General features: G+C 37.2%; 1 protein-coding gene across 2 annotated transcripts in view; it reads left to right on the forward strand.

Moving 5' to 3' along the window:
* CPEB4 (cytoplasmic polyadenylation element binding protein 4) overlaps positions 1-26,262 on the forward strand; it is a 44,697-nt gene extending 18,435 nt beyond the window's left edge. Inside the window, exons 3-9 of one of the 2 annotated variants that reach the window (XM_029997638.2) lie at positions 11,647-11,670; positions 13,691-13,864; positions 16,157-16,246; positions 16,879-16,997; positions 17,920-18,034; positions 18,245-18,426; positions 21,822-26,262. In XM_029997638.2, coding sequence (XP_029853498.1) covers positions 11,647-11,670; positions 13,691-13,864; positions 16,157-16,246; positions 16,879-16,997; positions 17,920-18,034; positions 18,245-18,426; positions 21,822-22,049 — 932 coding nt within the window. In that variant the 3' untranslated portion in view covers positions 22,050-26,262. The remainder of the gene's footprint in view (positions 1-11,646; positions 11,671-13,690; positions 13,865-16,156; positions 16,247-16,878; positions 16,998-17,919; positions 18,035-18,244; positions 18,427-21,821) is intronic. The other variant, XM_029997639.2, reaches the window with a different exon arrangement.
* The last annotated feature ends 304 nt before the right edge of the window (positions 26,263-26,566 follow it).

A 26,566-nucleotide genomic window follows, 5' to 3' on the forward strand; every position in this document is an offset into this window, starting at 1 on the left:
CGAGGTATCGTTGCTCGGGGCAGGGCTGTGCTCGGCGATAGGCGACCGCGCGCACCGCTTCGGAATCGTAGCCGGACCTTTGCTGTATTTTCAAGCTGGTGCAAGTTGACAAGACTTCTGGTGCAGTTGGTGGTGGTGGTGTGGGGGGGGAATATTGTGGAGCGTTACCTTCAGTGGCAGGTTCCAGTAACTTACTTTGGAGCGTGCTCTTCTGTGAGCTCTGGTTTAAAGGTCACCGTTTGTGTTGTTCTTCCTGAAGGCAGTTCGAAGCCTGCGTGCTCCTTTCGGTTTGTGTGATACCGGTATTCAGCAACAATGGAGACTTTTAATATGGCTGTATTCTTAAAGTCATAAGCAGGCCCTCTCTCCCCCCCGCCCACCCCCATAACCGAGGCTTCTGATCCCCCACCTGCACAACCCACAGGCCCGCCAGCGGTGCGGGTGCGCAGGGCGTGGGTTATTTGTGTAGCAAGAGGAAGAACATGGGTGTATACAGGGTATTTTTGACGGTTAAAGCCTTGAAACTAGAGTGGTTGCTAAGTTATCGAATGATTGACTGGTTTTGTGGCACTGTATGCCATAAGAAAATGCGGTCAATTTAAAAAAAGGTTTTTAATTTATAGCAGTCTGGAATTGGCAGCGTGTAGGCAGATGTAAATGGAACGAGAATTTGCCCGTTCTTTGGACTGGAACACAGGTTGCCCTGAGGCAAAGGCAGAGTGTAATTTAGGTTAAAACTTCTGAGATTTTTTTTTTTTTTCCCCTGGTTATTCCTTGACTTTGGCACCTTAATTTTCTGTTATCAACTGCAAAAAGCCAAGACCCATTTATACTATCTCAGAAAACATTGTGCGTTATCTAATAAATAACATAAACCATTTGTATCCATGTACACTGACGCATGTGGTTTAAAACATAAAGTAGTAGTTAAGTTACTGCTGTTCGTTTTACTGTTTGCTGCAAATTCTCTTATTATGATGAAAACTGCAAAAATCCCAGGACAGGGATGCACCATTTAAGATGGTATAGTAAACATTTTGCAATCATCTGGAATAATTTGGGAAATTATAGCACAATCCAAATTATGTACTGAAATGTAGTAGTTTAGTATTTGTTTGCAGTGGTGGAAAACATCAGTTGGAAGAGGTGAATTACTGTTGACAGTAAATTAATTCCCTTGGATTTATTGATATTCTTAATTTTAAGTGTGTGGTAAGTAGTTTGTAGGTTATGGTGCTAATCAGAGTTTGGGGAATTTTTCAAAATGTTGACATTTATGTGCCTTTGGAACTGCATTCAGAACTTGAGTTTGACTAATGTTAAATATAGTACTGGAAGAAAATAAGGTAAGAAAACAGATACTGTTGGTTACCTATGCTGGTACTAATTTTACACAAGAATTACTGAGTAGTTTAAACTTTCTGATAATACCTGCTTTTTTATAGAAATACAGGTCTTGATAATGCAGATGACAAACAACTAGATGTTTATACTTGACTACTGCAAGATTTTGAGGTAGGGTATTAATTCAGCTGAGGAAGAGCAACACCTTGATTTATGCTATCTGTCTAAAATGGAGCCACTGAGCAATAAGCTAGAGGGTATTAATGTAATCACCCTTTGAGGCCAGGAAATTCCTTCCCCTGCCACCACAGAGCAGTACAAATATCCCAGGGTTTTCTGATCCTGGTCCAACTTTGAAATCAGTGTTAGGATTCTTGTTAACTTCATTGGAGTATGAGACCTACCTTTTTTTTTGTCAAATCTTGAAACATTTCACATAGGCCCCTTGCCATGCAATCCCATCTCCAGAGTCTGTATGGAAAATTAAATGCCTTTCATGCTCCTTAGACAAGATATTTCCTAGGAATGCATGTGCTGCAAATGATGTGGCAGTTAGAGATTTTTAAAACACACCAAAACACTGAAATACTGCTAAAAATTTTCATGTCTAAATCGGTGATTTGATCTTCAAAAGTGTTACAGCCAACAAAGTTATGCTGAATTCCATGACAGCAGCCTTGCTAATCTGATTAAAACCTTTCTAAGATTCTCTTGCTTTCTTTTTTATATTTTTGTCTTTGTTAAATTAATTCCATCTCTTTTTTTAGAAGTGTGTTTAATCTTATGCCTTGTTTAATATCACTGTCCACCAAGTGTTTTGTTGGTTTTTTTTCTTTTTTCTTTTCTGAATTCTTGCTTTGATAATCTCTGACCATTCTGGATCATCTTCAAAGCAGCCTTTAATTTGGAGCTGTATTCTATGAGTAGTGTCTGTTCCTTGTTTTAGAAGACAGAGCTCGCCCGCCTCCCTTCCCAAACTGCTGAAACTTACCTGTCTTTCGTCTTTTCGTCTTTTCGCTTTGTTCACTTTTTTCCTTGATGTTGAATTGTTAGCTCTTTGAGTCTTTTGTTAGCCACGTTTTGCATACTCTCTACCATCATGTTTATCAGGCTAGAAATGCCATGAAAGGAGCAGAAAGAAAAGCCTGAAGTGCTTTTCTTAAACCTGGAGATAAAGAAGAAGTGGGAGGTATAATGAGAATGGGGATGAGTTTTGAGAAGAGGTGACAGATGAGGTGTAAGTGTAAAGGGGAACAAGCTCCTAGGAATGTCACACAGAAACACTTTTTAATAGTGGGCAGTCCTTGCATATACCCAAGAGTGACTATGTGGCAGCCTGAAACCTGATCTTTGCATCAGTTACTTAAGGTATTTTGAGAAAGAATTGTGATGCGTATAGAATTTGTGTATTCAGTGTCTACTTATTTTAATTCAGCATTAGGTAGAATGATGAGAACTATTGATGAGGTGAATCCGAAAATAAATCTTACAGTAGATTTATCCATACGTGGCTTAATGTATTGTTTGTTGGAATGCAGATTGGTCAGCTGTGATGCTGGTTTGTTGTTTTTTGGTTTTGGTGGGTTTTTTTTTTTTTTTTTGCACTGTATGTTGATAGTTGGACTTTCAGGTGAGTGGAGCAGTCACATGCTGTCTCTAGATACGCTAATGTCAAGTGTGGAATTCAGAGATGCGGGGAGTGGTATTCTTTCAGCTTTACTTAGAAATCCTATTAACAAGAATCCCAGCTCAGCAGTCAGATTGGATAGGTATGAGTAAAGGATAAAGTTTGTCTATGGAACGTGGGGATACTTGTGATAGATGAAATCAAATATATAAACCAATTAATAATACATTAATAAATTCACAGTAATTTATAGTAATGTTACATACAAATCTTCATATTATCATTAGTGTTAGTGCACAAATGATGAGGGAGATGGGGTAGCTTTCTGAAGGCATTCTAAAGAATGTCCTGATTGTTCATGGGTCATTTTAAATTGTTATAATAAATAGTGTTGGTGTCTGGTCCTGGGTACCGTTTTGAATCTAGGCAGAGGAAATGAAGCGCTGATTCTTTTAAAATACAGTTTTCTGTTTCTCTTCCCATTTGGATTGGGTGTGGGGAGGTGTATCGTACAGTTTTTTCACGTATATTACTGGAAAAATTAGTGTCTTATGCTGTTTACTGTAAAAATGAAAAATAGGGAAATGTTATGCTGCAGAGACTTGAGTGTGCTTGATGTTGACTTGCTTGTGTTACTATTTCCTTATTGTTTGGGAGTGAGGTAAGAGGATGCTTAAAAAAGGAACAAAGCCCTCATGTTGTATTCCAGGCTGTCTTGTGATCATTCCTTCCACAGACAAAAATAAATTGCTTTGAACCTATTATTGTACTTAAGGAACTCTGGTTTTAAATCTTGCAGCATGTAAGTATATGCCAGTGTAAATCCAGCTCTTGCAAGTCACATGCAGGAACTGCATTTCAGGTTATTCATTAAAATATGGGCAGAATTCATGGTATAGCTATGATGGTATAGGCAGATACCAGCATCTCTTGAGGCGAAATGCTGCGTATAAAGAGTCCAGGAACACAGTGCATATGAACTATGACTGCAAATGGGGGGTTTGTGAAGTTTTTGCACCTTTTCCATATGTTTTCATAAGTTGTTCAGTAAATTCTGTAATAGGTTCAATAAATTGTTCTTGTCACTTACAAAATAAATTCTGTCTAGCAATTTTTAGCATATGACATTCCATTCTTTCCTTTCCTCCTGTCAGAAAGTCCATCGTTAGTATGTATTTTGGAATTTACTGAAGTTACACATTTTGAAGTAGTTCTGTGGCTGAGAACCTGATTTGCTCCTTGCCGCCAAAGCTGTGTAATGCTTGTCCTTCTCCCAGTTGCAAACTCTGCCTTTCATTTTTTATTTTTAAAGTGAATATAGTAATAGTTTAAGTGTTCAGAAGATGAATGCAGCCAATTATTCCATATCATAAACTGGTAGATGTATTGAGGGAAAAGACTGGATGTTTTTGTAACTTCTTGTCTATTCTCCAGAAGTCATACATTAATACGAAATAAAGCTCAGTGCCGCCAGCAGTAGGGTGCCTACTTTTCTGAAATACACGTGTAATTCCAACTAACATCCAGTCTCCAGCAGAGGGTTGTGCTCCATGATTTGCTTTTCTGCTTTTGGTTTCTTATCTCTGACGCCGTGGGGGTTCCTGGAGGAGAGGGGAGAGTTATATTCAAATGTGTGTGATATTTAAGGGTTCCACTTAAATTGATTTGCAGTAACCCAGTATAAAGTAAGTGGAATTATGGAAAAAGATACTGATACCTTGTAGAAAAAGCTGTAGCTATGTTTAGGATTTATAGCAGGTTTGTTAAGGAGAAGATTTCTCTGTATTCTTCTGTTTGATAGTGAAGAAAACTTCAAAGTTAGCTTTGCAGCTTCTGTATTTTTGCGAGGAGCGAGACTGGATTTGGTTTGCCACCTTTCATGAGTAGTTAAGTGGTTGTTGAAATGTATGAAAGGTATCTCTTGAGGTTCAGTGCATGTGGCACTGTGTTAGTCTGGCAGACTACCTGAGAGCATCAGCAGTAAAGCAATAATAACGGTGGTAGTTTTTAAAGCTCTCTCACAAACCGAACTGCACTGTTTTCATAGGTATCCTAGGTACCCTTTCCTGCCTGTGTCCCCCCCCCCCCCCCCCCCCCGCCCCCCTCCTCCCCCCCCGACTTATTCTTGAATAGCATGCTGGAAGCGTGTCCAGGACTTTTTGTCTCAGTTGCCCAATCTGGGAGTTAGCTTGAGCTTCTCACAAAGGTGGATTTAAACCAATGCTGGGCTGGGCTGGCTGAGTTGGAAGCACACGTGCCTTTCTGCCCTGGGTCTTGCAGTGGCAGTGTCTCTGGGTACCACTACAGCTGGGTTTGTGCTGTGCATGCGAATGAGAGCCATTAGTTGTTGGGTTTTTTTTCCACAAAGATTATTCTTTTCTGAATATAACTGCACAATCTCTTCAGTGAGGCAGTTTTGCTTTAGGCAGATTAAAGTCCTAAAAACTTGGAGCTCATTGCACAAGCCCTGGAAACAGTAGCTTTCACTTTCACTGTTTCTCAGCTTCTCTCCCCCTCCACCCCCCCGGTTATTTGATGTATAAAGTTGTCAACAATCAAACTGTTAGAAGTTACTATGCTGATGATCTGCTTTGTGCCATACGGTCAGATTCTACCTTTTTACCATGTGAACCCAAATAATTCAACATAATCACAGGTAAAATAGTGTTACCATCAGAAGAGCCACAGCTAAAAGGCTTTTATAGGTAGATTCTCTTTGGGCTTTTAGAAGAAAAGAAACCTGTTTGCTTTTTGTATGTCGGTTGTGTTTTGTGACAGTGACCCAGAATTTAAAATGAAAGATTCTAGTCAGACCTGTATGCGAATGCTACGGAGTACCAGAAACTTTGTTTTGTTAGTGTTCTCGACAGAAGGAATGGATAAATATTGTCTTCAGGCATCTAGCTTTACTTGAAAAGCATAATACTTGTATCTACAGTAGTACTCTTGTTTTTCAGCATTTGTTTGGACATTTTGGACAGAAACTAGCACTGTATTTCTCATCACGTGCTTTTTTGTTTTACATTGTGCTGCTTTAAAAATAAATTAGGAGGAAAAAATGCAGGTTTTGGCATCTCTGCCACTTAATTTTGCGGAATCAGTACTTCCAAAGGTGTTAATCCTTGATTTTACTGTGCAGCCAAATGTAGTCTACTTTTCTAGTTTTGTGCTGACTTTGACATTGCTAAAAGTGTGACAAATATACATTTTCCAGATGTATATATAGAGGTGTTTAATTTTTGTAAGATTGTCTTAGATTAAGAAAATGCTATTTGAATGTTTTTCTTTCTTTGATGTTCGGTAGTGTTTGAAATCCACAAAATAGGGAATCTCTCATACTCCTTTTTAGTAGCTTATTTTTGAAAACAACTTCTAAAACAGGCATCTCTGACGTTATCATAAAGATGGCTGTGACTATAAGATGCAAAGTTCTGACATGGAGTATGTTTACTGTTGGTGTAGATTTGTTAAAATTTTGATGAATTTATTCTGTATTGACAGAATTTATCCTGGGTCAGGTATCACATGCCTGTGCCACTCTACCATTCATTGGCTGTTGTTCCACAGTCAACAGATCATGTGCTCAGGATAATTTGACAGAAATGAGATTATGTGCTTGAATTGGGCAAAATTTTTTGCACACATGCACATGTTTTATGTTAACAATCATGGAACTGTAGCCTAATCCTTTTGTCCTTAATATTTTAGAACGAAAATCAAGGAATGCATAAAACCCAGTACTTTTTTGCCTGCCATGCAACACTTTATGACACTATCTGCTTTCCTATTGGAAATGTCATCTGAGACTTAAGTTGTAAGGAAGAAATACCTTTGTGTATAGTACATATAGGTAGATACGCTTTTTATGTTCTAATTTGAGAAAGTACATGTATACCTCTGAAAATACCTGCCTTGGTCTCTGAATTACTTCTTCATATACAGAGATAATTTAAGCAAAGGTAGGTTAAATACAGATGTTCTTTATAATTTTCATTTTTCTGCTTTTGGTTTGGTTAAGGATATGATTAGATTCTTCACTAGTGAAGTAGGGCTTGAGATGACCTTACAGAACTTCTTGTGAAATGTACTGTTGATACCTGTGGTAGAAACATGTGGTCCGTGCATTACGTATGAAATGCATTGTGAAACATGAAGTGATGATAAAATCTAACTCTGAGTTATAATCAACCCTACCTGCCCTCAGGGAGCAGTAGGGGAAAAATGGTAATAAAATACTATAGTTCATATTTTAATGGCCCTGTGCACAGCATTGTCAGTCTTGCTACAATGACAAAATACAGTTTAGTGTAATTTTGAAATAAGAATTTGCTATTGGAATGGCAAAACCAGATTGTACTTCAGTTATTTTTCTGTAATTTAAAAATAAACCTCATGAAAGCATAAATATTTTCTATAATAGATTCAAGGATATCTAGCTCACATTTAGAAATAATCCCATGAAATTTTGATACTTCTGTTTCTCTAAAAGTTAAGTCCTAAGTGAAACAGAAGACAGGCCAGCAGCAAATTACGTCCCTGCCTTCTGTTTAGGGGAAGAAAATGACTAGCAGAGTAAGCCATTTCAGTGACAGCTTGAAACTCTGTGTTTGTGTGTTCATCATATTTGCCTTCCAGCATAAGAAACTGGCCACCTATGACCATCTACAGGTAAAAGTTTTTTAAATAATAGGGAAAGGTTTCAGTATAGCCTTAGAGAAAACCTTATTATCCCCCTTTTTTAAAAAATCCGGACTCTTACACTTTTCTCCGTTTCTATAATATTTAACAAATAGCTGATGATGGTATAGAGGCTTTGTTTTCCCTTCTACTCTTTTACTGCTTTCGTTTGCAAGAGTTGTAGCCTGTTGCCCCTGTAGTAGTTCCCTCGTTTGTACCGCAGGTTCTTGTCATTTTTTCTCCCTAAAAATCAGCGGTTAAAATCATTACTTCATTCATGAAAGCTTATGAAATTGGGATCACTTCAGCAAAATCTTACTCAGCTTGAATATTTTTCCTAAAGCCTGTATAATTGATGTAGAATATGAAAGAGTGTATGCAAATTGACAGAAGTTTCCTAGCTTGCCTGGAGCTGGATGGTGGAAAGCTGTCTCAGTGGTAGAGCTAATGCCTGGTGGAAGGGTGTGATTGGGTCTTACTTGTTCTCACAGTCAGGTTATGTAAAAAGTCAACATGAATATCTGTCCCTTTCAAAATTAAAAAATATTATTCTGGTAACTTCAGTGATTAATGTGCACAGAAACCTGAAATTCCTTGGAACTCACTAATGAAGCTAGTCTGGTTTTGATCTTTGAGAGGAAGGAAATGAGAGCATATCAATGACTGATGTAAAAGATTGCAGTGTGTTACTATATTGGCCTCTGTGCCAAGGTAAAGAACAGAATCCCTGCCTTGAGGAGCTCCTGGACTAAAGATATGAATTAGGTACGGAACTGGACAGGTATTACATCAACCTAGACTTTGCATGCCTTAAAACTACTATAGGAAGGTACAACCGTAATTTCACTTCGAGCATTCAGTTGCTCTGTCCATTCCAGGGTTTTATGATGTTTATATTAATACTAACTATGGATGCTCGTATAATTCTCCTAGTTGTAACGTGGCCTTAGAAAGTTGGGATGGCATTCACAGGAGATACAGATCTTCTTGCTTGCTGGTCCCTTTGCTTTAAACAGTTTGCTCTTGAGCTGACCCTTTTATGTAAATCTTCCACAATTAATGGCACAAAATACACCTGAAATTGCTACCATCCTGCAGATTGGAAGGCAGCAAGAACCATTAAAGAGCACCAGGTGCTCAGCCTGGGCATGCTTTTTGCAGGGCAAGCTTGTAGTAAGTTTGGGGTTTGAGTGATTTAGGATTCCTGCATGCATTTTTCATGCTTCTTCAGCAGAATATCTTGTCATTGGGAACTGTGTACTTTATACAGAATTGCATATGTGATTATGCACAACATGCTGACAGTCTTTTTGGTGCTTCCTATAGAGAGAAGAAAGCTCCACACATTTAATTGGAGGTACGTTAGACACAAAAGATGTAATTAAAAAAAGAGAGAGGGAGGTGGCCAGGAGCCCATTAAGTGTCTCAAGTTAGGTGAAGACACAAAAATTTGACTGGGTTGCTTATTCATTAAGTTCCTTAAAATGAAAGACGGTAAAAGCAGCAGATTTTTGCAAAAGATCATTGGCTTTCTCTATGGCTTTACTTCTTACATAGAAAGGAGTGTTGCAGGGAGGACTGAGGTGACAAAATAATCAAAGCAGCTGCTAATAGCATTTTAAATTTCAGACTGATTTTATTGGAAAAATATGTCTCCATAGGTTACTAATAAACAGTTGAACTGGTTGCATAAACACTTCATATTTTTTAGGTTTTGTAACATATTTCTTGCTCAAATTTCTTGTGAGATTAGTAAATCTGTCCTAGGCCCTTTATGCAATTACCTGAAATGTTGAGGAAATGGGGAAAGGATAAATAGATTTGAGGAATCCAAACCAATGTTGTAGTTGTCTCATTTCTTAGCAGGGGATAGGCAAGCATCCTGATCTTCAGAGTTAAATCTTTTTCTCTGGTTGGTAACAGCTACCTTAAGGCTTCATTTATGTTGCAGCTTAGCTAGGGTTCTCTCATAGCAAAGATTTCTCTTAATATGAAATTATGAAAGCCAGAGACAGAATTGGTAAATCACAGTTAGCTGTCTTCCTAGCCTGCCAAAAGAGCATTCTTTAGTTTCAATGTTGTGTATTACATTGTGTGAAATTAATGGCGTGTGATGAGCTCTGAATTCAATGAGTGGAGAAAGTTTGTATCTGTGCTGTACTGGGTTAGTTATAAACTGTGGCTCCTGAGAAATGTTTTGAACTGTCAAATGTTTGTATTTTGTGGGTTAGATGAAGCAAATGCAGAAAATAAGAAGCAAATTAAGAAGGAAAAAAAAAAACCTTAGTATTTCATTCTCAAAACCTCTTTAGTGGTATTTGGCACTGGAAGTACTTCCTAGCTGGTGGCTGAGCTTTTTTGTTGTTTTCCATAACTGGTAAAGGAGAAAAATGGTGTTGCCTTGAGTGACACAGGTGGTAAAGCAGTGAGGAGTCTGCTGACCTAAATTGTGGTCACAGATCCGCAGTGGGAATCGTATCTGTGCTGCATGCTTTGTTGCCAAGAATGGGTGTACCAAGTGAAGGGGTTTGTGTGGTTTTGTTAGTAATTTAGAAACCACAAGCAAGATTTTTATGGCTTTATAGGCAGAGCTGTTTTTGAAAGTGCTTGATGTTTTCTAAAATGTGCAAAGGCTTCTGAGCTTTGTCAGAAATGCAGTGAGACTGCTGATTGCTTTCCATGAAAGAAAAGTTCCTTAAAACTTTCTACTTTGAGGACTATATGATCATATTGCATTTCTAAATTCAAAATTACCATGGAAAAATTATACTTTTAAAGGCCCTCAGCCTTTAAGATTCTCCCATAAAGCCAGTACCCATGTGAACACCTGAGAATATGCTCCAGTCTGAAGACTAGGGCTTCGTTATTTTGTATTCTTGGTGTTAATTGTGAGTATCTCTATCAGCAAAAGATCAGAGAAGTAAAATGATCTTACAGATGTTAAATAATCATGAAGTAAATTGGATTGATATGATTTTTATTTTGAAAGAGGAAACGACTCCTGTTTTGTTGTGGTTTACAAATATTTAAATGCTTAAACTAATTGTCAGCTCAATTCTGAATAAGGAAGCAAAAGAAAATGCATGGTGTGGTCAGAGTTTCTCATAGTACTTGCCAGGAGAATCCAAGTTTTGGAAACAGTTGGCCTGCTTTCAGATACAGACTTTAATGAGATTAAAAGAAAAAGAATGTGCAAGTTTGATTAGAAAATTTGGCCATATTCTGACAATGGAAGCCAGCACAGAAAATGTGGTAGAATTTATTTGTTTTGGAACATGAAAACTAGGAAGCAGTGGGTAACTGTCGAATAATTACAGCAAAGTGTTCTAAGTTAGTATGAGAGAATCTATACTGTTTTACACAGACTGCAGGAGGTCTGAAAGGCAGTTTTAGTGGCCCAGATGTTTTCTCCTTGACTTTAAGTTTTTCAGCTGGTTATCTGCCAGTAATAATTTAACCAAGGATTTTGTGGGTTGTGCAAAGCTTTTATAGCAACCTAATTTCAAAACAGAAATTAACACAGTAGTCCTCTACTTTCCTCGTGTCAGGGCTTTTCCTACAGTTCAGATGAAGATCAGTGTTAGCATACGCTTGAACAAGGTAGAGAGCATGGTGCATTGCAGAATGTGTCAGGAGACCTGGTGCATGAGAAAAGATCTATTTACTTACAGGCATACACCCAGCAGAGGATTAAGAAATAGATTTGAAAATAAATGTGCAAATTAAGAACTAAAGTTGTTTTCAAAGTCTCTCTGAGTATACACATATACTTTGTAAGCCTCATATCAACAAGTTTTATCGATAAGTAACAGAGATGGTGCAAGGAAGGCATGGTATTGTGGGCGGTGGGGGAGGTCAGCTTGTGAACACCATTTTAAATGACCCGGAGTATGAAAAGGCTTGAGAATCACTGAGTTAGCATAAAGGCGATAAAACAAGGTCTTTTGGTCCTTATAACAATGATTGAAAGGCTGTTTTCTTTCTCATTTAACATGCAGCAAGGACATATGGGAGAAGGCGAGGTAACAATATTCCTATTTAATTTTCTAATGTTGACAATGTCTCATGGGAGAAATAACATTAAGTTGTTACTAGAGGGCAAAGTCCAAAATTTAAGATTATAAAGGATCAGTTTCACATAAGTTTACATAGTCTGCATGCCATAAATAAACCTTTTAACTGAATTAGGTAGTACTCCACAGTAGAACTATTGAGGCTGAAATGATCACAATCCTTACAGTGGACATCATCTGTATGATTTGTTACACTGGAGGGCTACGCTGCTGTGTTTGTATGTATGTTATGAATGCCAATGCTGGAGAAGTTTATTTTGGTTCTTTTGGGTGCTGATGGTTTTCTCGATGCAGCATAGACTATAGTGAATATATGTCCTGGCCTGCTAGGTTAAAGAACCAGATCCTGCAAGCATGCATGTTGAATTATCTAACAGTAGTAATGCTGATGAACCTGAAAAGGTTGTTTAGGTATGGAGAGTTCCTCCCTTCCAACAATACCTGCAGGATTGGGGTCTTAAAGAGATGAAACAAATGGCACGTGCATCAGTTCATTAGGGGAAAACAAAATAACATTTAAGTCTATATTACAATATTTTTATCCTCGTAGGAACCAGGTTTGCCTAGCTACAGAAATAGGCCTGATTATAGTTGACTTTTATTTTAATTAAAGGTGTACAAAGATTCTAGAAATTTCAAATAAAGAAAGATGACCAAGCCTTCCATTTTTTTTTTTTATTTGTATAAACTCTATGGACTGTGGATTTTATTGTATTTTTTTCTTTCAACTTGTTAACTCTTTGATTTTTGCATGGAAAATGTCTGGGTATTGGAACTGGTCAAATTTTCTGTTTTCAAGATGTTTTCTTTTTTAAAATCAATTTATTTCAAAGGAGGGAAGCCAGAGCAGGATAAATTAACCTTACCAATACATTGCTGTGGTAGATTGTAATGAATTCTGAAAAAGCAGACATTGTATATCACATCATAGGCAAAAGGAAGTGTATCCTAAAACTTGCAGCAAACTTCATTTATTTGCTTACTGTCCCTATATATATTTATTTATTCCTAAAATGTTCCTTAAATGAGTAGAAGTCTATTCAGTTTGTTGTCTAGATATTGAATACCATAACTAAAGGGTGAATTCATGGGAGAGATCAGCTTGTGTGCTCTATTTATGATATTATACAGTTGCATTTATAAATAAAAGAATCTTATTTAAAAGGAATAAATATTATTAAGGAAATCTATGATAAGGGTTATCATAGAAGAATATTGGGCTGTGAAGGGAAGCATGCTTACAACATTTTCTGTTAGAGTGAGTCCATTAACGAAACTCTGTTGTAACATCTAAGTAAACTTGCTTCTAGGAATGACACAGTATTGCCTAGTTTTCAGTCTTCATTTGCAGTAAATTACAGTGGGTCTTTATGTTTTTATCAGGATATTTTTGTTATTTACAAGTGGGTGGTTTATGATATGTTTTGGTATCAGGTAATTTAAATGTGTAATATATTTAGCTGGTAGAATTCTTGTTTTCCCATCTGCACCATGAAATTGTATCTACTCATTGTAAGAACCTGTTCACTGAAAAATGATATATATGGCGTAGGTTTTAGTGATGTCTGCTATTGAGAGAGTCCCAGAAAGAAATTTGGCTTATATTCTCTTCTTTTTTAACACCTTTTTAAAAGAAATCTAATTGGAAACACGAATTATTATGGAAAATAGTCAACTTGAGCATCCATTAGAAGTACTGTTTTGTTTCAGATTTTCATTAGTTGTAGTGCAGTTATGAAGAAGGTAGCAACCTTTTCTCTGAAAGAATGCATTTGAGTGTACTGAATGGTTTTGAAAACTGTAAGGGTCATATGAAATTGAGAACGTAACTGCTCATTAAAAGGGAAGATTGCAAACAGTTCTACTGCTAATGCAAAAACTAGTGCATTTTTTAAAATTACTTAAACAATGTGTGCTTTGTTCTGTTAGTATGGTTTTTTCCCTTCTTTTTTTTTAACCCCCTCTTCAGGTCAGTCTTCACTGTTTCCAATGGAAGACGGGTTCTTGGATGATGGACGTGGGGATCAGACTCTTCACAGTGGTTTAGGATCACCTCACTGCTTCTCCCATCAGAATGGAGAAAGAGTGGAACGGTATTCCCGTAAAGTCTTTGTCGGCGGACTGCCACCAGATATTGATGAAGGTACACCCAGAAAATCTTATCCAGAAAATCTCCTTCTGGCTTAATGACAAAACTGGTGTGAAACCTTTTGTCTGTTAGCTAATGAATGATTGTTTTCCAAACTCTACGGAAAGGCTGTGATATGTAAATGTGTCTTTGCATATTACCACTTTCAGTCCATGGCAGACCTGAGATAATTCAAACTAGTTTAGGCTGTAGCATTGTTCTGCTGTTGAAGAACAAAATCATATGTTAACAACACATTTAACTGACTTCTACGGTATAAAAATTATAAAAAAGGCATAGCGGTGCAAAAATAAACAAGTAAATATCACCTGTTGGAACTCATAAATACATTGCAATAATTTTATAGGTGCCAGAAGCCAGTAGTAGGAAGAGTACGGCTGGTAGTTTTATAAAGTTTGTATAGCATAGTAAGTCATAAGTATTTATTTGGATGCTTATGTGTAGTTCTCAGAGGTTGTTTTCAGCAACGATTATGTCCTGTGGTAGCTTCTAACGTGTGCGTGGTGAGGACTCAGACAGGAATGAATCTGTGCAGAGGCAGTTGCATACAGTGAGGAATCAGGAATCTGTGGTGGGTCCACCATACAGACAAAGGTGACAGAACACTGCAGTTGTTATTTTAAAAACAGTAAAAATATGTATATAACATGCACAAATCTAGTGAAGCTTCATTTCACCAGAGTTCTGTATTCTGTGTGTATGAGTGTGCTGGGATAGTGGTTAAAAGAACTACAGCAACTGTAAATCTGAGAAGTTGCTTTTTCTTAATCACAGAATCATTTTAATACCCACTTTTTATGTCAGGGAGAGTGATTGTAATGCACTGCAGTGTGTACTACTGTGATGTGACAACCTGACTTCATGTCAAACGTAAGAGCTACTTTATTATTAAAAGGTCAAATACAACATGATGTTTACAAGTGGAAAAATGATCTTATAGTCTCTCCTTCTTTGTTGTTGTTGGGGTTTTGTTTGTTTTTTAACTTTGTCACCTTTGTGGTTTTAAAAGCAGATGATAACATGAATAGTTTGGTCTCTGTGGACCCTAGTTACTGAAGAATAGGACCTTTTCTAAACCTGTGCTAGGAGGGTAGCTTGAATTTTTCAGTTGCTTCTTTCAGCTCTCTTTCTGTTAAATGCACAAGTGTGAATTAGAATAAGGAGTATATGATTTAAAATCTACATGAGAGCTGAATTTTTGAGGTTTTTCTGATCCTGTTTCTAGAAAGCATTTTATATATGTGCTTTAACATTAAATTTGTGTTAAGTTGCTACTTCATTAGCTGTGTCATCAAAGAGTGTAAACAAACTGAAAAACACATAATTAGTAACACCTTTTCAGATTTTTAACCAAATTTGAGGGTGGGGAAAATCCTCTAAATTGTGTATTAGGAACCCCCAACAGCATGCTAGTATGGAAAGCCCTGTAATACCACAAACAGAATACAGCTGAGCATTGTGCCAATTTAGATGATGCTCCAGCAATGTGAAGTTTGTTCTTTTTGTTTCAGTTTTTTTAATGAAAAATTCTTGTCCAGAGAAACTTTAACTAGCAGTGGTTCAAGTGTGTTTGTGGAGAAGGAAAAGGGAATAATCACTCAATTTCAAGAATAGAATTGCAACTGCAAGACTTCTATGGGACTAGCATATGCAAATTTATACCAGTAATTTGAGGTCAAAGGCAGAATTGAAATGTATGCGAGAATTGCTTCTTGATACAGTAATATATTCTTGCCATCTCTCCTATAAAATTACATAACTATGTCCTGCAAGTTTACTCTGTTAGTTTGAGGTCGAGCTCAGATAGTGTTTGCACATGTGGCACTGGCATGTGATATGAACAGGCATGGCTGGGTCTTGTGATAGTCCCTTCGTTTTTTCCCAGTCTTTCTGCAATTAGAAAGCATATTGGCAGAGTTGATTGCTTATTAGCAAATCAGCAAATTGTCTCTAAACTCTTTGTGAGAGAATAGTTGGAGCTGGGTTATGATAGTTGTATAGATGCAGTGACTCCATTTCTGCGAATTAGTGGATTATGAGCTTTTATTGATAATCATCAGTAGAAAGAAAAGCTTGGTCTTTGACCTGTCTTGTTTTCTAATGTGTGTTCTGACTTGTCATAAAGATTCCCCGTCAGCTACTAAGCATTGCTATGAGCTGCTGAACCTTTAGGGTCACAGAATGTTTATGTATAGGACGAAGCTGCCTGCAATCAGTGTTCTTCAGATGTCTTCCATTCAATTTATTTTAATTTCAATTCATGCCTTTTCCTTTCTCTCTCTACAGATGAGATCACTGCTAGTTTTCGTCGCTTTGGACCTTTGATTGTAGACTGGCCACACAAGGCAGAAAGTAAATCTTATTTTCCTCCTAAAGGTAAATACCTGATAACCAATGACATGAGCATTTTAGAATCATTTTTCTTGATGAGACTCCATTTTAGACAAGATTTTTGTGACAATGACCCTATGTTTAGGGGGAAAAAAGTTGAATCCCTGGGATTGTTATAAACTAGTGGAATTTAGAATGTGGCTTTGCAATTATTCTGCACTAAAAGAATTCTTACTTAACTTCCTGTTTTTACTTTATTCCATTTTCCTTTTCTACCCCTCTTGTTCTTCATTTTTGTAATAATAGTCGAGACTAGTCCTCTTTAAAGGGACTAAATGCCCTCCACAGAAGCTGGGAAGGATTTGTACCTTATATTAACAACCATCCTGGCAGGTTTGCCTCTACAGCTGTGGCTTTTGTTCAGTTCATACTGCTGGCTTATCCTTTTCAAAGGAAATGGGGAAAGAGCGTGCTGATCAGCAAGCTCCCTGCTTTCCTTCGTGTCTCTGCAGAGGACTTGCAGGAGGCTGGGTTGGAAATGTGTGAAAGCATCTTAAAAGTTTATCCCTTACTGTATGGTAGCATGATGACATGGTGCCAAGGATAATTCTGGATTAAGTTATTATCCTATAGGCAGATAGACAAAAGTAGTTATGTGTTTGTTTTCCCTTTTGTAGGATATGCATTTTTGCTATTCCAAGATGAAAGCTCTGTACAGGCACTGATTGATGCATGTATTGAAGAAGATGGAAAGCTCTATCTTTGTGTTTCCAGCCCCACTATCAAAGACAAACCGGTAGGTAGAATTGTCAGGGCCTGCACAATTCCTGTATGATAACCAGAAATTGTTCTCTTCAGATGCCTTTTTTTCCTTATTTCTGTCTCCAGAGTGCTAATTTTTAAATTTCTTTAAGGTGTCAAATTAAGTTCTCAAAGAGAAGACCAACTTACTTATTTTTAAACTAGACATTATGAAATTTTTTAGTCTAATTACAATTCATATTTTGGTTAGAAAAAGGTTTGCTAAATTTCACCATTGCTGATGTAATAAATGTCTTTCCAGACAGGTATTTTATGCTTATTATTGATTAAAATGTAGACTTTATATTGTCTGAGTGTTGCATGTAACATGTTCTGACAGAGACAAATTAAATCCAAAAAAATGTAATGTGGCATTGAACTGTAAATTACGAGTACAAATGGTTTTGGGGCTGATGCGAGTCTGTTAATAGTTGGAGAGACTTCTGCTATATTCCTGTACTTCAAATTTGGCCAGCTGTAGGCAAATACAAAGCAGCTAGTTTTGCATAGTAAATAAACACGCAACTTTGCGCACTGGAGCCTGTTGCATTGAGATAACGCTAGTCTAGTGCTTACACTTGGCTAGAACAGCACGAATAGTGTAGATACATACGCACCATTGTGGTTCATACAGCGCAGTTCAGTCACGATTAAGTAAATGTGTAAGTAGAGGGTGAGTTTTTTCCCAGAAATTTGGGTAACAAGGAAGTGGTGAAATTTAGCATGATCAAGTGGTCTGTCTTAACAGAGCTTATTACCATTTCATTTTGAGAAATGATTGCTGAACGAGTAGAAAACGAGTTTAGAAAGTACAGCCGTTTAAGAGGTTTTCTTCTTTGTAGGATACTGTTTTAATTTATATTACTGAGATACTTTGAATTGTGAATGGTTAAAAAAAAAAGGCTTTTTGTCCGTAGGTTCAGATCCGGCCTTGGAACCTTAGTGATAGTGATTTTGTTATGGATGGTTCACAGCCTCTTGACCCACGAAAAACCATTTTTGTTGGTGGTGTTCCTCGGCCTTTACGAGCAGGTACACTGCGTGTTCCGCAGCACTGGGCATGTTGAATATGCAGCCTGATTTGGGGAGCAATGGGGGAAACAAGTTATTTCAGCAAGGGAAGTATTAAGCGTTCTTGACACTTGTAGCGGGGGACATGAATACAAATGGACTGTTTCATTTGATGCTTTTAGAAAAAATTACCAAGTCTACACCACTGTTTCATTTTCCTTTCTGGTTTAGTGGAACTTGCAATGATAATGGATCGGCTGTATGGAGGGGTGTGCTATGCTGGAATTGACACAGACCCTGAGCTGAAGTACCCAAAAGGAGCTGGGCGGGTTGCATTTTCTAATCAACAGAGTTACATAGCTGCTATCAGTGCTCGCTTTGTTCAGCTGCAGCATGGAGAGATAGATAAACGGGTAAGGTCTTCAAGCATATTCTATTTTTGTTCAGTGCTTTCTCTAGAAACGCTTTTCCATGTAAATGTGTGTCATTGTGAAGACTGTAAATGTTATATCAGATTAATTGCATATTCAGGGCTAGATTGTGCCACTTAGATACAACACAGAATAAAAATGAAGGAGTGGTACAGAGCTGTTGCTTCTGGAACGTGGGAGGCAACTGTGAAGCAGACTTTCTCAAATTGCTTAGCATAATGGGAAGCATGTCAGCTGCCTTGCCCTTTTATAAGAATATTGCACTCATCGTATACTCCCACTGCAAGTATTTGCACTTGTAGTGTTTGTATAATGTCAGGGAGTAAGGTATCTGCCAAGGATGGAGCAGTTCTTACTCCTGTTCTGCATCTTTTGAGAGAGTGGGCAGAATCTGGGCCTAGTGTTACACATTGTGTGCTGGGTGTTCCTAAAGAGCATCATAGTAATGCATTGTAAATTCGTTAGTGTGCATTGTAGCCTCACAGTCATCTTCCACACCTTACATAAAGGCTGTGTCTGGTTATTTTATTCCTTTGTTATTATAAATTAAAGGAATATGCCAAACGTATCTGCAGTTTGCTTGCTTCTGCCTTCTTCATCTATATAAAATGTGTCTTTGCCAGTTACAGTGATCTTCGGGCCACAATTTTGAGAAACTCAGATCCTTACATCTACCATTACTGTCTATTTCATGCTTTGTCTCTGGATTTTTCTTACGTGACTGTCAATATTGATCTTAATTTTATAATTACTACAGAGGAAAAACCCCAAACTTGGCTGATTAGCTGATGATTTCACTTCTGCTTTAGCTATAAAGCTTGGGTAGAAGAATTGTAACAACAATTTGACTGTGGGCCTGCGAATTGGAATGTCTTTGTTCTAATCTTGGCTCTGAAATAAGTTCTGTACAGCTTTGAACAAATAATTTGGGCCGCCCTTGTGCAACTTCTGCTTGCATAAGCAGACACTTGGGTGAATAGGTCCATTGAAGCTGGCGGGACTACAAATTTAAGTAAGTACTTGTGAACTCTAGCAAAGATTTTGCAATCTATTTCCCCTTCCTTCTTTCCTCCCACTCCTCCTTATTTCCCCATTTTGTGTGCAGTTCAGAAGAAATGTGGGGAGATAAGGGCTCAGCGGATTCATTATAGGAGGGATTGGGTTCATGAGAGATACAAAAGTACAACAGTGGCAATACTACTTTTTATTAATAAGGTACTACTTATTAATAGTTTTTCTAATAAAGTTTTTCTGTAAAAATAAAACTAGTAACAAGAAGGGATTTCCTGTAAAATTAGGCAAGGAGGTTCTACTAAAGGGTGTGTCCTTCAAAGAGATAATGCGAATTAAATGCTCAGTGGCCTGCAGCGCCCACCACTGCAGAGCTTCTGAGTGCTGCCACCCTAAGTGTGCCTGATGAAGTTGCTGTAATTTATGCTTTTTCTCTGTAGCTGGGAAATCTCGCTATACCTAGCCCAAGTAACAGTTGCAGGTCATATTTGGCACACGCACTTCAGCACACAATGAATAAATGCGCTGAGGACTCTGACTAATATCTATGGGTTGCAAATTTGCACAAAAACCAGTGCTGCAGTAACAGGCTAAAGCAAGCAGAGGTATAATTACCTGTGCTGTAGCTTGGCCTCTGAGTATGTCTGAGTAGACATAATAGAGCAGCAGAATTGCCACGTTAAGGCCTGCATAGCATATTTGTAGGCTCTCCTCTTAGCACTTGTAGAAGACAACACTCATCAATGAATACCCAACCCCAAAATACATAGCAAACTCGGTGATGAAGGGAGAATGTGGTGTTAGGAATGTTTGTCTGCCTCTGGTCTTTTACAAATTCATTCTTCTGAGTTGGCATGGAGGGGTGTTTGAGAAACACAACTCTAGCGGTGGAAGAGGAGAAAAACTGAGGTCAAAAAAAAAAAAAAAAGGCTGCTGTACTGTCTCCAAGTAGTTTATATGTACTGTAAGCACAGATGACATCAAACTACTGCAGTGCTCTGTCTGGACAGTGATAAAATTGGGTAAGTTTAAAAACACAGGAACTTCTGAATGTCCTTATTTGAATGAGCTGGTATACCTCTGAGGCTTGTGAGATGCAGAAAGGAGCATCCCTAAGCCAGATGCAGAGATAACAGGTCAACAGTAGAGACACCAGTCGCAGTCTGGATATTTGGAAATGTTTGTGAAAACATTAATTAAATGAGCTTCAGAGAAGGCTCACAAACACTTCTAGACCAGGAACTTGTACTTACGCTTTTTTAACGTGAAGTTCTGTGTTGCGCTTCTGGTATGCCACATGGACCTTTCACAGTTCTGTGGAGCTAAGGAATGGAGGTGATTACTGGTTTTGAGGTGAATCTGAGCCTTTAGGGGATAGCAGTGCTGCAGTTGTGATTTAAACACATAGGCATGTCTAAACGAGCTGTGCTGTAGCCAGCTTGGATACTGCGAGCAGCAAGCTTTGCCTTGCTGTCACAGAGAAAGCACTCGAGTGCTGTGAGCAGGGTTTTGTAGCCCACAGTACAGCAGGCTTGGTTTTGGTATGCAAATGCCTAGATTAAAAGCTAGTAGCCTGCAGATGTTGCAGTGTAGATGTATCCTTGGAGCACCAGCTGGTAAGTTCCTGTGAGTCATTATCAGTTAAGAACTTGAAGAAATTTTTCTTCTCCTTTCTTGTCTGCTGTACTGAATTACTGCTCATCATCTGGCCCTTAATGCCAACAGCGTAGGTGGCTATCAGTCCCATTTTCAGCTTCTCATTTGATCTCAACAACAGCAGGTGGGTTTCCTTTTGCTGAGAGGACTAAGCCACAGAAAAAGAAAACAGAAATATGCTGTTTATTGAAGATAATAAATGAAATTTTTTTAGAGCTGGAAATTCAGACATTGAAATTTGCAGACCATGTGCATATTTAATCTGCAGTTACAATGTTGTGTAAACAGTTTACATTCCTACCTGAAAGGGTAGGAGCTTAATTGTGCATCACCATACTTAAAAATAAACACCCAGAGTTCTCCATGGTTTCGATGTGAATCTGTGTATCAGTTCTGCAGCGATGGGTTGATTGGTCCTTTCTGTAAATCAGTGACAGCATGTGTGATACTGATGATCAGCATTGGTTTCTGGGGTTTTTTTAAGGATCAAGGAGGACAGTGGGAGCAGATTGTTCTCAAGTGCCCATAGTTTCGGGTGTTTAATGGCTATGATCAAGTGTAATGAGGGGGAAAATCCTTGAGTGTAGTGTTCCCTACCACAGAACTGGGATCACAATCCTGCTAGAATACAGATAGTAAATAGTGTGGAATTGTCATTATCTATATTGTTATTAAGAATTGTAAACTTTCTTCTCATTTTCTGAATACAGGTGGAAGTTAAGCCATATGTCTTGGATGATCAGCTTTGTGATGAATGTCAGGGGGCCCGTTGCGGTGGAAAATTTGCTCCATTTTTCTGTGCTAATGTTACCTGTCTGCAGTATTACTGTGAATATTGCTGGGCTGCTATCCATTCACGCGCTGGCAGGGAATTCCACAAGCCCCTGGTGAAGGAGGGAGGAGATCGCCCAAGACATATTTCATTCCGCTGGAACTAAATGCTCACTGCAGTGCTCATATGCAGGCCTCAAATTAAGTGCACTCTTCTGTTATCCTGATTGTCCCTACCCCACCCTACCCTTTCTCTTATTCAAGATAGCATGTCCTTTTGTAGTAGTCTGTAATTTAACAATAGTATAATGAAAGAATGACCTATAATATGGGTATTTTGTAGAATCTTGTCATTGAAAACTGTATTGGGAACTCCTTTTCGTATTGATAACGTTGCAAGTGAGTTGCATTCTCTTGTCTTTACTACCGAGAGAACACTTAATTTCATGCAACATTTTCTTAGAGGAGAGAAAAATATTAAGAAAAGAGAATTGAAACAATAGAGTATTTTGGTTTTTTAATTAAATTATTGTTAATAAAGAACATAAGAATACTTTTATTAAAATAACCGTGTAACAATAACACTATCAGTCTGTTCTGACACTTTTCCCCCAGGGAAGCCTGTTTTTGCCTCTCTTTTTGTTTCGACTTCGGATTTTTCCAGCAACAGATGAAGTTAGCATTTACCTACCAACAGGAAAGAGCATGTTTAAAGCAACAAAAATGCATGAGCAAAGTTGAAGCAGCATTATAATAATGATCTTTTTTTAAAAATCTGTTAAGGGTTTTGAGGCTGAATTTTAGCTCGGTATGTATCTGACCGTGCCTCTGACTACCACCCACATCCAAATTACTAATGAGATAGGCAGAGCTTACTATATTTTCATCAAAATGATTACATTTTAAGAATTCCTGAATGTAAAAATTGAGTAAAGTTACTACTGAGGGGGGAGTGCACCTTTTTTTTTTTCTTTAAGAGAACTCAATTGTCTGGTTACAGCCCTAGAAATCCTACCAAAGCTAGAGTAATGACAACTAGTTAACTGGCATTTCCTCTCCTGAAGGATAAATATATAGATTTTATTTTTGATGGCTATATATAACTCTATATCCTAATATACTAACATTCATCAGGGGCCAGCCTTTGCTCTCCATTTTGACGTGAAAAAGTAGAAAACCTAAAGATACCTCAAGGATATCACTGATTTTTACTGAAGTTTTGATATTCCGTTGTGTCACACAAACTAAAATTGACTGCTTATTCGTTTCCCATCTTGGATGTAAAGTTAGTTTTAAATACACTCTAACTTAGTTGTAACAGAAGGCATGAACCTAAGTAGTTTCCAAGTCTTGTTTTGCACTATTTTCTGAATTTGTGCATGAAATGGTGCAAGTGTGCATATGCCTTTCTTACTCTTCCTGTAGAAAGAATCCCAACTAAGATTCCACCTCTTCAGAACTTAATATGGGGAAATAAAGAAACACAGGTATTTGAAGTGCCAACATTGCTAAGTTAATGCCTGCTTTATTATAAATAAGTTCTACCTTGAGAAGCATTAACACAGTACATGTTAATTGAATGATAAAGAGTGGGTGCAGGGGTTTAGTTTGAAATAGTTGAATGAAGGAGTAGTTCTGAAAATTATTTTTATTACTATTGAACTAATGCCCTGGCCAACTTCTCAAATTATATTTAGCAGTGTGCAAACAAACACATGTAGTGGCAATCTTCTGAACTGCCCGAGTGGCGTGGTACCATCTTAGATTCTCTCAAACCAAAGACTTGCCTCAGCACTGCTTGGAAAACATCTGCTCCATTAAAAGCCTTTGTCGGCCCCCCTCATCCCGTTCCCCTAGCCCAGATTATCTTTATGAGAAGCAGTTTTTATTTTCAATACAGGCTTTAATGAACTATACCTTACCAAGTTCCAAAGGTCAAAATGGAGACATTTGCTGTCTACTAGTCAAGTATAGAAAGGGAGCTGCTTTTAATGAAATCCCTGAAAATATTGACAACAGTAATGCAAATGCAGAGTGCTCTTGTGTAGATTGTCAGGGACTTTTTTTTCTCTGAAGTACATAATTATAGTTGGAATGTTCCTTTAATTTTTTTAATGCTTGTAGGTGGCTTGGGGTGTGCTATTGTGCCGATCCTACCCAGTAAACAGGTGAGATGGGTTACCATTACAAGAAATAACACTGTTTGAGAACTAGCTTTGAATAATAATTTTCCCTTTGTACATGACCTGCTGAATTTCGGTACAGTGTTTTTGTAGCTAACTTATTTTGTCATGCACATAATGTATATTTGTTATGCACTACTTTTGTATATCTTGTTTTTCCAACAGTGAGCATTTTTAGGCACACTTTTCACTGACGGGATATCTCTTTATGCAATACCTCAATTTTTCATATTGCAAAGAGTAGCTTTTTGTACTTTTATTACTGAGAGATCTTCATATACTTCATTTTTTAATATAAATAATTTTAATAAATTTTATTTTCTTATATTCTGCTTTTTATACATTTCAGTGCTCTGCATACATTTTGAATTATGGATGTTGTGCACTGGCAATGCTATTTTAGAATCTGCAGAGAAAAGAAAGCATGTTGCTTAAACATCTTAGCCCAGCACCAGGTATTTGGTGTACATATAATTTAAGAAATAGTATATGTAAAGTTGAGAATTAAAGAAGAAAAGCATGAAAGTGACAAATGACACAGTCTTTAGACCCATGAAATTTAAATGCATAAATATAGTGTAGAAATTTAAAAGTAAAGAAACATCAAAATTGTCTACCGCTTCTTACTAAGTTTTTAAAAAATTATACACAAATGCAGACGTTTTTGGTGAATGTTTAGCCATTTTTAATATTAATAAAAAATTGATGTTAGGTGTTTGATGCAGAAATGTGTCTGCTCTTTTAAATTATATTTAAAGAATAAAAGAGAGCCTGCTAGGTGGCAGGCATGTAATGTTAGTATGCATGACTAATGTAAGAAATTGTTATTCTACTAATATTCACTTGTGATTGTGTGACAAGCGTGTTTACAGATTATTTGGTTACACTTCGATTTACAGGGCATAAACAATTATATACATTACTCTGTACTTAAATAGTGATTACATGTCCTTCTGATTACATGGGATTTGTAGTTGGGGTTACCGTGTAGCTCCAAACATAATTAACATGTAATTGGGTTACCAGTCTTAGGGTATCACTTCAATTTGCAAAGGGGTTAATAAGCATGTAGTTTTATCACACTAGCATGGCACTGGCCATGTATTTACAATGTAGTTACAGAGTAATTACATGGTTATTTTTGCAATGTAAAATAAAGTGTTTCTGATTATTTTATATGTAAAGGAACCCCACTGCCCCGTGCTTTTTGGTATAGTATATACTTCTCCATACACAGACCTCTGCAGAATGCAAATTTAAAACTTGCAGTGAATCAATTTAGCGTTTTATAAGGATGCTGTTGGAAAGACTTGATAATTCACCCCTTTTCTTTTTGAAGAGTTAAAACCTTCTGTTAAAAGGTGATTTAAAACTTGAATGTGATGAATTGTGGCAAGTTAACTTCAAGTTATGTGCAATACCTATTTCAGACTTCTGGAAGATCTTTGCAGTGTAATTCTTTGTTTTTAATTGCAGACATTTAAAAATGTCATTTTCTACTGTTCTAGTAAATCCTCTTTCTTGCTGGTGTTTCTAAAGAAAAGAATCAGAAATCAATCTTTCTACTAATGTAAATTTGAGATTATTTTTAAAAAAATGGAATAAAAGGTTTTGGTCATTTGCTTTATTTTATTATCTTATTTTAAAGCTACTGTGATAGCATTGTAAGAATTGGGACAATATTGTATTCAACTGTTTTATTTTTTATATTTTTAAATTTTAAAGTATAATTAGTTTTTATAATTTTCATCAGATTTTTTTGTTATATTTTTTGGAAGTGAAACTTTTAGCAAGTGGGTGTCTAGTTTTTACTAATCCCTAATATGTTTTTCCCCCAATGTATTGCTCATATTATCAGAAGGAAAAGTTATTTAAGTATGTCAGTTAATTGTACTACTTGGCTGAATTTCCATATAGTTTTTACTGTGTATGGGGAGGTTGTAGTATTTATTATAGCATTTTAAATAAGGGTAATTCATTTTTTATTAAAGTCATTTTCACGTTTAAGTTCATATTTTTGTATGTTCTACTCTAAGTTATATAACACAAGTTACTTTTTTTAAAGAGTTCATTTGTTGAAGTGCTAGTGAAAATTAATGTTATTAAATAGTTTGCAAATGACTATTTATACCAGTATGCATATAATTTTTAAATATTTGTAATGTGAGATGTTGAATGAATAAAACTTTTAACTCAATGTTTCTTCTTAACCTTTTCATTTTAAGCTTCCTGTAGAAACATGTTACTTTGTGGCTGAAGCTCATGGGGCTTGGGGAAGTGATTTTGATGAAGTGTACAGCACATGTCTGGCTATATGATGTGTAAAGTGCTTCAGGCTAAGTTCTGCAGTCCCGTTCTGGCCAAAACGTGGAGCACAGTCTTGCAGGGGGTCTGTGAGGGAGGGTATAACCACTTGAGGGATGCTGAGTACCCTGAACACTGCATTAAATTGGTACAAAATCAGTGTGCAATGCTGCAGAAATGGAAAGGGTGATGTCAAG

The sequence above is a fragment of the Aquila chrysaetos genome, chromosome 22 (genome assembly GCF_900496995.4).
Source record: "Aquila chrysaetos chrysaetos chromosome 22, bAquChr1.4, whole genome shotgun sequence".
In the NCBI taxonomy this organism is placed as follows: domain Eukaryota; kingdom Metazoa; phylum Chordata; class Aves; order Accipitriformes; family Accipitridae; genus Aquila; species Aquila chrysaetos.